Here is a 13099-nt window from a genome sequence, read left to right as displayed (position 1 = left end):
TCTTCATCTGGCTTCAGAAGAGAGAAAGGAAATTCCCTTCATTTTTGTAACTATAAGTTCAAAACCCAAGTAAGACAAAAAGAAGTGAAGAATTCTATCATGTTACTCTCCCTTCTGTACTTCAGTACTTCTGTACTGTGATTCAGTACTTCTCCCTTCTGGGAAAAAAAAAAAAAGAAACCCAAACAAATGAAGCAATTGAATAAATCAGAGATTTATGTCTAATCACTATTCCTGTTCTAACAGAAGGGGATCAGAAGAATTAATACTCTTGGAATACTCTTTAATTATAGTTTTCTGTCTTTATTTACTTTCCTAAGAACAGATCCATATAAAACCCCATCTCAGAAAAAAGAAGGGTAACTCATACAAAAAGCACAGCTCAGTTATTGGTGTTGTCAGTCAGGACACCCAACAGTTTGCTTAGAACTACCTAAACCTGAAAGCACTTGTGTGCAACAAAGACAGACAAGTCTTCAGTGCTGCAGGATAGCATTGCCCAAGAGCTGAACAATGACTGAATTGAATTCCACACTTAATGCAGGGAGCTTTTGTGTGCTCTGAAATTGCAAATGAAATTCCATACAATTGCTATTGCTTTCTGGAGGAAAACACTATTTACACATTAAGAACATTGTTTTGCCCAATGCAATATTGTTGCAAGACCCCAATCAGTGCAGCAATGCTCCTTAGGATCCTGTAATGATTTTTGTTTCAGAAAAGGCTGAGATTGGAGCTTTCCCATCTCACACCCCACCTGCTGGCAGAATCTGCTCTACTTCTTCCTCAGGTCTGGCAGCTTTAGAGCCCCTGAGCTCCCATCACCTGATCTCACAGGAAGGAAATGACTCATTGTGCTCAATGGCCAACTGAGAGCAGGTTGTGCTGCCTCCAACATGCAACAGGCAGCATCCAATCAGCTTTGGTTGCAGCACACACATTATTGATCATAAACAAAGACAATGGAAAAATCCTCCTCTGCAAATAGCTGAAACCATGTTTTGACAACTGCCAGTTCTCTGTGTGTCACTATTTCCCACAAACAATTAACCTGCTTCCAGCTCTGCAGTAACACACTGTTTAAACATTACTGAGAGAGGAGCAAATTTTGGGGGTGGATTCATCTCACTATTTTGAATTAGGCATGAATTAAGAATCCAGTTCTTCTCTAGTGAATGGAAAATGCTCTGTTAAAAACTCTTCATTCCACCGTATTTCCACCTTGGAATGCTCTCCAAAGATTGGTTTCCAGCCACCCCAAATCACTTGGGCTCCCTCTGGGGTCCATGGAGAGAGGTTTGTTCACCTGATGCCAATATCTACACTGGTGATTGGATGGGTATTATTCTGTTTTCACATATTGTTTGAGAATCTGATACCCAGGTTTCAGAAACTGTCATACTGCCATTATTGAATGCTAATATGTGTAAAAGTAAAGGAGAAATGAGAGATATGAACAATGAGAGATGGAGGAAAAAAAGTGAAGAGGTGAGAGAAAGATAAGAATTCAGGGTGAAAAATGGTGAGGTTAGGGAAAAAGGAAATATTAAATAGGGAACAGGAAAACAAAAAGAAAGTTAGAGAAAGAGGAACTCAACAGAATGAAAGTGAGGAACAAAAGTGAGACAGAAATAAGAATAGGAAAGGCCTTACTAAAGGCAAGGTAAGGAATGTGGGAATAAATAGGGAAGGACCTGCCACAGATCCTGAAACATTAGGAATCAGTGTTACTTCTGAGCATGCAAATCAAGATAATGGCAGAGTAATTAAAATAAATAATTTACCACAAGACTTCAGTGCATCTATTTTAAAGGATTTGCAAAGTAGCAGTGGAGAGCTGAGTGCCTGACATTTAATAAATGCTTTAATCTGCACATGCTCTGTCCTGTTCCGCATGGTGATGAGGAGGGCAGCAGAAATCACTGTGCAAACGTGGTACAAATATGTTTATGTAGCTGCCCTTCTGTTCTGGAGCATCAGCTACTGACACAAGCGTTTCCTTTCAACTAATGTGTGCTAAAAGCCAAGATCTAAGAAAGAAGCTGCCGAGGCTCATGAGAATGCTGGTCCAACAAAGCCTCAGAAGTCATTACCAGGTCCCAGGTTAATTTTTTCTTTAGACTGACTCACTTTGTTTTTACAATTGATAATGAGATTCTTGCCAGCACCGGAGGAGGTTGGAGGCACAGCTGGGGGCAAGTCTTGTGTGTTTAGGAGGAGCCTTGAATTAAAAATTCGAGTTGCTCAAAGATGCAAATGGTTTGATGACAGTAGGTTAGGTCCCAGTAAATGTGTGTTTGAATTACAAAACCCAGCACATTCTTTGGTGCAGAGAGCCAGCGTTTGTGAGGAACCTCCACAGGCTGAGCTACACAGAAACCTGCTAAGGACAAAGGTTCATTAACTGGTACATATGAAACCTGAACAACCCTGGCACAGACAGCATGATTCTTATCAGTGCTGTTAACATTTCACTGCTATTAATACAAGTCACATGGGGAAGGGAGAAAGAATTGGAGCTCTGCCAAACAAAACTCCCACTTAGTCTGTTTCTTGAAAAAAAATTGTCACTTTCTACAAACTCTTACATTACAGAAGTTTAAAAAAATAACAGAGAGAAGAACACTTAGTCAGATAATGACCCTCTGTAGGTGATTCTCTCATCCAGGCAGTCAAAGGATAACACAGAATGCATTCGAGGAGAGGACTGCACTCACTTGAACAATCTCCAAATTCGGAAACAACTGACAGTAAATGTGTAGGACATTCTTAAAACAGAAAAGGTCACACTCCATTCTTGAATACTGCCAGATAATCTCACTGTAATTCACCATGGCCCAGGAAAGTTTGAAAATACTATTTCATATAGCAGGCTTTATAAAGTGGTAGGAAAATAAGACATGAACCTATATGGAGAATCATAGAATCATGGAATCTTCTGAGTTGGAAGGGACTCACAAGGGTCAGCCAGTCCAGTTCCTGGCCCTGCACAGACACCCCAACAATTCCACCCTGTGCACCCCTGGGAACATTGTCCAAAGCTCCTGGAGCTCTGGCAGCCTTGGGGCTCTGACCATGCCCTGAGGAGCCTGTTCAGTGCCTGACCAACACCTGGGCAAAGAACCTTTTCCTAAAATCCAACCCTAATCCAATCCTAAACCTCCCCTGACACAGCTCCAGTCGTTAAAGAATCCCACAACTAGTAAAAACACACAAAATATAAAGAAAGAATAAATAAGAAGCAAACTCTGATAACCCTCCTTTTAAGATCAACCTTGACAAACTGCTCTAAACACATGAAAAACAACTCCCATGCAAACTGTTTACTGTTTTATAAGAGCAGCATGCACTGATTGTGATGAGAATATTATTTAATTAAATACTTTAAATACTCTGCAAAGGTATAATAGCTCCCATCTAGCTCTGTGAAAACTTACCCATTTTTGTTTAGCTTCTAATTTCCAATAACATATCTTGGATCAAACACTGGCCAGTCTCCTAAAGGTGATGACTCCCATGGTTCACACATACATTTTGCTCATTTTATGTAAATGCATGGGTTATGTAGATAGAACAGGAATCAACACCTTATTACTTTTTGTGACCTCTTTGTAACCATTGCTTTAAAATAGACTCTAATTTTAAAGAGCAGGCTGCTCTCCTGTAGCTCCACTGCAGCTGGAACAATGTCATACATACCTTCCACAACCAACCCCTCACTGGAAGAGGTGAGCTCCACTCCTAGCCACAGTCTGCCACAGTCCTGGGTGCTCTGCTCATTGGCCAAATCCTTGCACCTTGCTCAGAGCTGCAGGAACATCTCAGCCAGCAGCACACAACACACACAGAGGACAGCTGGATGCCATTTGATGAGGAAAAACCTACAAAAAATCACAGCAGCCTGGTCTAGGAAGGGTAAACCCTTACCAGGAATGAGAAGGAGCTTGATATTTTACTCCTTGTACATGGAAATGGTTGTGCTTGTTTTATGAATAGATCTTCCCTGCTTGTGCTTTCTGGTCACCTCCTCTTGCTCTGTGCCCTCTCTTTTTTCACCAGTGTTGTGGGACTGTGACATGCAGCTCCGGAAACCTCCACCCACCACCCTCCCTCTCAGACTTACAGCCTATATATAGCAGGCACAGAGCTGCTGGGGGCTGCCTTACTTCCCTTTTCTTCTGAACAGAGCTTGTGGGTAACTTTCAAATGTAACACCACTGCTGAGGGAAGTCTTAGAGGAAGTGTTCTCACAGCCACGGGGAGCTGGGGGCTCTGAATGGAACAGCAAGGGCCTTAGGAGGACCTCAAACAGGTCCTTTTTCCTGCAGAGATCCCAGCTGGGTTTCCTTAGCCATCCCCTGTCACCAAAGACCTGCAATTAAGAGCAGGAAAGCAATCTCTGCAGAACAGAGAGACAATTCACTCTCTCTTTTGCAGAAGGGCTCCTGTGAGTCACTTCTGTAGCAATCTAAAGGAAAAATGGTCTGTTTGTACATTGTCTGTCCATTATTTCTGTAGTGGTAATGTCTCCATGACCTTGTCTGGCTGTCTTGGGGAAGAGATAATGCCAAATACTTGGCAATTCTATATTTTCTATGTTCAAAGCACTGCAAGGAGGAATTAAGCATCTTCTGTTGCTCTCTCCATAACTAAGCCCATTGCTCTGATGATAGGGAATAAAATACTGTAAAGCTTTCATGTGGAAAATTTATCCCCAAAGAATTAACTAACCATGGGAAGAGACTAAACTCTGGTCTCATCAGGAAACTCTGGCCGGTTCAGTTCATGGTTAATCTGTATTTTTTTTTAAAGACCAAAGTAAAAAAGTCCTAAAACGGCAATAAATCTGACTATTTGTTTTCACCTAGTGTGGTTCTTGACCATGAGTCAAAGTAAAAAGAAGTATGAGAATTGTATTGAATTCTCTGCTGACTGTGGAAATAAGTATTTGTGAAAATAACAACTGTAAAGTGATGCCAGAATTACATTCCATCTGTGAGCATCCCAGCCTTTAAGGATGGGCAGCTGCTGTTAAAACAACATCTACAAAAACTAATACAAAAGCAAGACTTGCAGGATTATTTGCACCCAAACCCTGATTTTTCGATGTTTAACGGTACAAAGGATGGTAACCAGCTCAAAATCAGGGGAAGTTTGTTTTATTCTTCCAACTTATGCCTTCAAGCACAACAATTCCTTAGCACAGGCTGACAGCAAAATCATTTGCAGAATGTGCAGAAAAGGCTTTGTTTTAAATGCAGTGTTGCATTTGTGGCTGAGGTGAGGTTACACACAAGATGAGCACAAGCAAATGGCTCCCACGCGTGAGGATTGATTTCCCCTATTTCTCATTCCTGCTCTAGGGCACAGCTCATAATTAGGGTCAGATTTTCTAAGAGCACAGGTGGTATTTAGGCATCAAAATAAATGGCCAGATTTTTGCCAGCCTTGCCTTGGAGTGTGGGATAAGGGATAAGGTGGTGTTATGAATCACAGGGCTGCTGAACGTTAAGCACTTTTTAAAATCAGGCCTTCTGTACACACTTAAATTAAAGTTGAATGCTTTCAAAAATCTTCTCACAACTGGAACATTCTTCAAATTCTAGGTATTGGAAAAATGGGCCTTAAAGCTTTGTGAGGTGCTAATTTTTACATGAATAGGGAACTGCTCCCTATAGCACCAATAAATCTGGCTGGCAGCAGTATTTAAGCAGTTCTGGATCTCTAGTGTTGTATAAACTCCGCAGCAGTGCACATTCCATGGGGAAGAGGGCAGATGCTGTGTGCCAGAGCTTACCTGTGTTAATTCTAAGCTGTGAAATAAATATTTTGCAAGCTAACAGGTAATGACAAACACTGCAGATGCATCAATCTCTTCAGCATATTGTCTCTGGCCACAACTGAGATTTTAAGAATTAAATGGAATTGTAAGCTTGGAACCCTCTGAAACATAATAAAAGAGGGTTCTTTTTACGTGACTTTCTACAAGGAACCAAAACAAATTTATTTTTTTTATGCTCAAAAGCTAATACAGTGTAGAAACTGCATGAGGTTTTAGATTAGACTCTCCTTTCATCATTAGTTGCTCTATTTATCTTTTTTTTTCAAAGCCGGTGAGTTCAGCCTTGCAGAATCCATGCTGCTGACTCAGCTAACTGAGCCAAAACTCATAAAAATCTATTTAAAAAGGGTCCAATGATTTTATTTTCTAATCATAAATATGAAATTTAATTAGCATCTCATTGCTAACGAAGTCACCATGGAAGACAAGACTGAGGAATTAGGCACAGGAGTGGAACATCAAGCATAAGACAAAGCAACTGTTATGTGGGAGCCAGTTTAACTCCTGCTTTTCTCCACTCATGTTTCAGATTTTTTAAGAATGATGGGCTGTTTTCACAGGCTTCCTGCTCTGACAGCAAGGTCCTTCTATCCTCTCTGTGGCAGTAATGACTCCATCATGACATCCCATCATGTGAAATACCAAATAACAACAGATAAGCTTCACTCTGGATTAGAAAAGGAAGCAAGGCAGAGCAAGTTGGAGCTGAATTCAAAATCCTGTTTTGTCATAAGCTACTCAGGTCAGCAAGTGTTTCAAATCCTGTAAAAGCAATAGACTCATCAAATGAGAAAAGAACTCTCATTATTCTCCAGGGTACTGCAAACATCAGAAAGATTAAAGGAATGTTTTTAAATGAAGCATATGGAGAATTTACAGAGCTCTTCAAGTAGGAATGTGTCCAGCCTTTTCATTACTAGCAATTTTATAAGCTGTGTCCCAGGCTGACATCAGCACTGAGGTCAGCATTATTGGGTGGAATTCTGTCAACTGGGAGCATCCTCTGCCACCTTCTCCCTGAGCTCTGGAGAGGTCGGGAGCTCTTGCTCTGGCTTCACCCTCCCAGGTGGGCAGGAGGAGTTCCATGAGTGCCTGTCCCTGCAGAGCAGCACAGCCACCTGGGTGCAGGCAGGGACAGGAGCCCTCCTGGTGCCCCCCTCGGTGCCTCAGTGAGGGAGCACAGAACACAGAACACCACAGGACAGGGCACCACGTGGGCAATGCTGTGGGACAGCTCTGCGAGGGCTGGGGAACTGCAGTAACCACAAAGCTGTGTGTGCTTTCTCCCCACACTCACACTGAAATTGTTCACAGCAATCAGTGTGGGAGGAAGTGTTTACAGGACCTTTCCTGAGAGCGACTAATCATTAATAATTCCTGGATTGCTAGAAGAGCTTCAGCAGTAACTGTGAGTGGGCAAGTCCCTTGGGTGCTCTCAATGACAGCATTCTCTGGGGTAAAAAGCAGCTGATTAGCAGTGGTCCTGGTTACTTTTATACATCAGGACAGTTTCATATCACTGTTCCACGATCAGTCACTTGCAATAGCCAAGAGCCACACCAAGACTTGTTATCACCAGCACTGACTGGGGTAACACTGCCCATTTTATCAGCAGTGCTGGTGCTGAGCTGAGTGGTGAAGTTGAGGTGAACTGAGCAAGGACCAGCACCTTTCTTCAAATAATGGATGCACAGTCCCTGCTATCTTCAGTGGAGTGGTGATGGAAGTCTCTGTAAATGAGACTTATCCTAGTTCAAATTCCTGAAATAACTCTGTTTCTTTCTAGTATTTATTATTCCACTTATTCTAGCAAGGAAAAAAGAGGGAATGAAACTTTCTCACTCCACAGTTAGAGAGTCTAAAAGGGATAATTCTGGTAAAGCATATTTTTAAAGAACAAGGGAAGTTTAAAGCAATGGCCATATGCTCCTTTTGGATTCTTACATGCAAACTTTTAGCACTTAGCCAGAAATGTTGCTGTTCCTTTTCAGGACAGAATGGTCCAGCTGGTGGCTCAGAATCCACCTTCAAGCACTCAGTAGTTTTCCTCTGGAGGAAATAAGGATTGTTGGTTTGGGCAGCATAAGCTTTTCAGTTTCTCTTGGGCTTGTGTAAGGCCAAATTCAAGGTAGAGCAGATTTCTGGTCTGAGGTTACAGAGTTCACTGCCTCCACATGAGGAGAGATGAGAGGTGGGCAGGAACCACTTCTAGACACAGACAACATATTGCAGGATGCCAGGATGTGGCATTGCCCAGCCCACAGAAGCTGATGCTCTGAGCTGACACCCAGCACAGCAACCTGAACAACCTGGATTACTACAGCCAGCTGGTTGTGTGCAGTGTTCTCCACAAGAGAAAAGAACTGGAAGAATATCCCAAGTGAAAATCTGACTTTGTTTAGAGAGTTAAGAGCTTGCTAAAGCACAATGGCCTCTCTGTTTCCAGGCAGGCTTGTTTTCATTTGCTGTGCCTTGTGCATTGCTTCACCTCCCTCTGTCACAAACTGGAGGTGAGTGATGCTTTCAGCTCGAATATCTGCTGGACAGAGAGGAGTTTGCCAGATGCCTTCTCTCATTTGATGGGACTCCCATGCATGGGCTGGGAATCAGAATCAGAGGGGAGGAGGAAAGGAGATATTAAACAAGACAAGTGAGGGGAGTCAGACTAACAGGTCAGGCTGAAGGGAGGGAGGACTTGGAATGTTCTGTGAGGACCAAAGGAACAGTAACAAACCACTCTCTGCCTTTTCTCATGCTCTTTCCTCACCATATTTGAATGTTCAAATAATAATTTCTATTGTTCAGTCCCTTTGTGCAGATTCTACTTGAAGTGCTGATGGCATTGGCTATTTAACTGCCAAAATTTCTAAATGCATTCAAGATTTCTAATACTATCCTGCTCAAGTAGCTTTGGATTTCTGCACTATTATCATGTTGCAATGATGCAGTTGTAATGAGTTTACATTTTTCTGCATTGCAGTACATACTACAAGGTATCAGGAGCTTGTCACTGAATCCACAGCCTTCAAAGGGGCATTCAAATTCTGATCACTTCCACCTCAGACCAAGCATTTTCCAGTTGTTTCTTGCAGGTGGAATATTCTTCCTGATATTGTATTCTCATATAGCTTCTAAGGCCAATCTGGAGGCAGCCCTGCTCTCCCAGGTGTGCAGCCTTCCTGGGCAGTGGTTCAGTGAAGGTGCTGCTGTCAATAGTGTTTAATCCAGCAAAACTGCCTGGATGCTGCTCTCAGTATGGATATGGATGAGTCACAAAAACACCATTCTGCAGTGTAACACTCCATATGAAAATATTCAAGTATCACTTTTCCTTCAGGCCACAGACTTGCGGATTAAAAAACCCAACAGATTCAACCTTTCCAGCCTTTCGGGAAATGTAAAATTCCTTCACTTTTTTGAACAACTGAAGCAAGAGAAAAACACATTGTTTTCAATCCTGACATAAAAGTTTCAACATTTTCTGTTTCATACTACTCTGGTATCTTTTATGGCATAAATTGCTAAAAAAGAGAGAATAAAAGACAGAAGGAAATTAAACCTTCTAAAATAAAATTTGCGAATATTTGGTCTTTCTGAAAAATATGTAACTGGAAATACAGGAATATGGTACTGGAAGAATGAAGCACAAAAGATTCTTAAAGAATTAAAGATTCTTAAAGAATTAAATTTTGGGACTTATCCTGACTTCCTTTGGCAAGAGCTGTGAAGGAGGAGTAGCAGTGTGGGAGCAGGGAAGAATCTTACTTTAAGTGTGTTTTTTTTTCCCCTCAGGAAAAATATCAGCTCAGCAATAGTAAAGAATGTGGGAAAAATTGATGGAATTTTCTATTTTCAGTCACTGCAAATCATTAGTGAAAAGAGTTTGATGATCTCACTAACTACCTCATTATAAACTACAAAAACCATATGGAATGTAAACTACCTTCACATGGTGCTCAGAGACATGATTTAGTGCTGCACTTGGCAGTGCTGGGTTAACAGTCGGACTCAATGACCTTAAAGGTCTTTTCCAACCTAAATAATTCTGCAATTCAGAAAAAGCCAAGCAATGAGATGCAGGCAGCAGATGCTGGATAGACACTGTGACTTGTTCTTGTAAAAAACATGAAACTGCCACCAGGGAGGAAGGTTCTTTTAAACACAGAATCCATGCAATGGACCAGTTTGGTCAGCGAGTACTGCAGGTCACTGGTATTTGGATTGAGTTGTTAAAAGCCAAAAGACTTCAAATGATCTTACAAATGTGATAATTTTACAGTTCATGATCAAAGTTTCAATTACCATTTTCGCTGTAGTTTGGAAATGTACTTGGTGTAAAAAGACTTGAAACACCCTTTGGGTTTTTTCCCAGTTTCATCAGGATTCAGAATCCCCAGAGGGAAATATTTGATAGCTGCCTTTATTAGTGTTTCAAATCTTGGAGGAACTTATTTTTGTGCTCAAATATATTAAATGTATGTAACAACCCATTAAGTACACTCAGACTGATTTCAAGTATGGGCACAGCCAGATTGGAGATGTTTCTACAAGTTTAGAGCTATAAAATTTAAGTGGAAACAATTCTTCAGCTGCTAATGACAACCATGTATGTACTGCTATCATACAGCTTCTTCTGCATGCAGATGAAAAAAAAATCCATATCCCACTTTAAACAGAAACCTTATACTAGAATTGAGCATCTCAATTACAACCTGAGGAAAATTTTCCAGCAAACACCCAGTGCTCAGAGGGCCAGTGGGAATCCTTTCCTTGGCTACACTGAAGCTGATTGCTCCCCTGAACTCCAAAAATCAGGGCTGACTTTACCAAGTCCCTGTGTGTAAGGCCAAGCTGGCCTCAGGGACCAGAACAAACACATCCCTTAATGCAACACCAAGTTACTTCACACAGCGAAATTCACTGAAGCAACAATTACTACAAATAACATCACACACAGAGCTGTATATACATTTATCCTTTTGACAAAACCAGAATGTTACAGTATTTCATTTGACATTTCTGACAGATTTCCAGTGGGATTTGGCAAATTTCTTTCCTCTTTTTGAGCTGCTAAACAGATTCACTGAAGTAGACAGCATTAGAAAGTAATGCCCCATCCAGCCCTGAAGATAAAATAGGTTTTGCAGGACTAACATAACAGGAATATTCTCCTCACCACATGTTCAGCATTGGGAGCAGACAGTGAACAACATGTTGCCAGTTTTGAGTGCTATTAGTAATGTGTGTTTGCTTTTTGTATATGAAAGCAAAAGTTCCTACTTGTGGAAGAGGTTTTACAGCAACTTCTGTGAGCCAGAGAGAAGTTTGATAAGAGGATTCATGTTTACCACCGAAAGAATTTTCTACCAAGGTTGTTGACATAGAAACCAAGAAAGAAAGAAGGATAAATAAAGAAACCTGCAAGTGCCTGTTCCAATAAGCACTTTGTCTCTCGTGACCAACGAGTAAAGTGTAAACTTATGGGTTTTGCAAGAATATATAAAAAGCACACATGCTATAATAAAGAGTTTGAAGCCTTCTGAAAATGGAGTGTGTCGTTCAGTATTGTCTCCATCTCAACTACAACATTTTACTCACTGGTAAAATGTTACATGTAGATCACTAATCTTGGGAGTTCATGTTACTCACAAACTATTGCCCTTCCTAGAGCCCAAATATTTGTCAGAAGGTTATGAAGGGAGGTGTTTGAAATCAAAGTTCAGAGGAGGCTGTGCTTAACTCAGTGTGCAAACCTCAGCCAAGGGAATCCACTGCCCAGAGCTGGGACACTCAGTGACAGGGAATCTGGCAGAGCTGCTGTTCTGTCTAACTGCACTCTAAACAGCCTGGCACTGCATTCCCCTCTTGCCTGGGAGGAGCAGAAGTGAGAGGGTGATATAGGGAGAGAATACAGACTGAAGCAACAGAAACAACAAAGCTTTTATCACTCATTGGATGTGTGCCACAGACACCAATTATATACGTTTGACAGCAACCATTATAATTCCAGAGTCCTTGAACAAATCACAAGCAGAAAGGTTACCTTCCTGAAAATGTTCATTACCATTAAATAAGTGACCCAGACTAGAGAATGAAGGCAGCACTTAAGAAAAAATTTGGGGAAAGGGTAGAGATGGAGAATATTATTACATGTAGACCTGTAAAACCCCATCATTTGTTCTGAAAAAGGAATTGCAGATTCACTGCAGATACTGGATTGTAGTGTTCACTGCAGATACTGGATTACACTGTTCTGCAAGTGCAAATTCTACAGACAGCAGTGGCAAAACAGACAAGAGAAAAATAATTTTTCTCTCAGTGGTGAGACTTGACCAAACTTGGTGGGGTTTATGGTTTTACCCTTCAGTTTGAAAATCACAAGGCATACTTTCATATTTCTTTTAAAGTTTAGATTGCTGTGGAGGCTACTGCCAAAGAAAGCTGCCATAGGTCGAACTCCACCATCACTTACACAACTTAATGACCATATCTAAGTGAAAGATTTGTATTTCATGAAAGATGCATTTCAATATCAAAGAGAGAGTTAAGCCATCTGCTAACAAGTGGGTAGCTAAGATCTCTATAAATTTCATCCTCTGTGAGCAATCATCCCATATATCTATCAGATAAAAACTTTTACCAAGCAACTATACAGAAATCAAGGTCATTTGGTGTATGGCATTCTGGTATCTTCAGCATATCCAATTATTTGGGATTCACCCTTCTAGAGAAGGTCCAAATTGACTTTAACTGTAAAAGATACAGGCAGTCGGATGGCTCTTCCTTCTCCCCCACATTGAAAGCTTATTAAGAAAGTTTATTAGTCAAGTTTATTTAACTCTTAATTAAGAGTTAAATCTAATTGAAAGGAACTATTTGCATAAGAACCGTGAGTCAAACACATGATTCTGAATTTCTGTTCTGGGGTTAGCTCTCTTGAAACAGCAATTTCCTGAGGAGGACAGAAAGTTTCCAGGCTCTTTCCTGCTGAAATTTCTCCTCTGCTAGACACATGATTCAAGAAACTGGACACAGACACACACAAAAATAAAATTTCTGTCTCCAGGTCCCCTTACAAATGTCACAACACACCTTTGAAAATGTCTATTTTTAACTCAACACAAGCAAACTATATGAAGCAAAAGAAAAAGGAGGAAGAGAGAGAGAGAGAAGAGACGTTGTCTCAGCCAATTTATTTATGGGAGCCTTTACAAAAAGAACCAGTAATAGGGGCAAAAAATACTGACGAAACAAGGC

At 41.0% G+C, this 13099-nt stretch overlaps 1 protein-coding gene across 1 annotated transcript in view; it reads right to left on the bottom strand.

Annotated features, from left to right (window-relative positions):
• The window catches only part of CARD11 (caspase recruitment domain family member 11), a 103491-nt gene that overhangs the window by 29169 nt on the left and 61223 nt on the right, over nt 1-13099 (bottom strand). Inside the window, 1 exon segment of the mRNA XM_036392572.2 lies at nt 3700-3797. Coding sequence (XP_036248465.1) covers nt 3700-3797 — 98 coding nt within the window.

Source organism: Molothrus ater, chromosome 16 (genome assembly GCF_012460135.2).
Source record: "Molothrus ater isolate BHLD 08-10-18 breed brown headed cowbird chromosome 16, BPBGC_Mater_1.1, whole genome shotgun sequence".
Lineage (NCBI taxonomy): Eukaryota > Metazoa > Chordata > Aves > Passeriformes > Icteridae > Molothrus > Molothrus ater.
The sequence above is the reverse complement of the archived record's forward strand: the minus strand, read 5'-3'. Positions and strand labels throughout refer to the sequence as shown.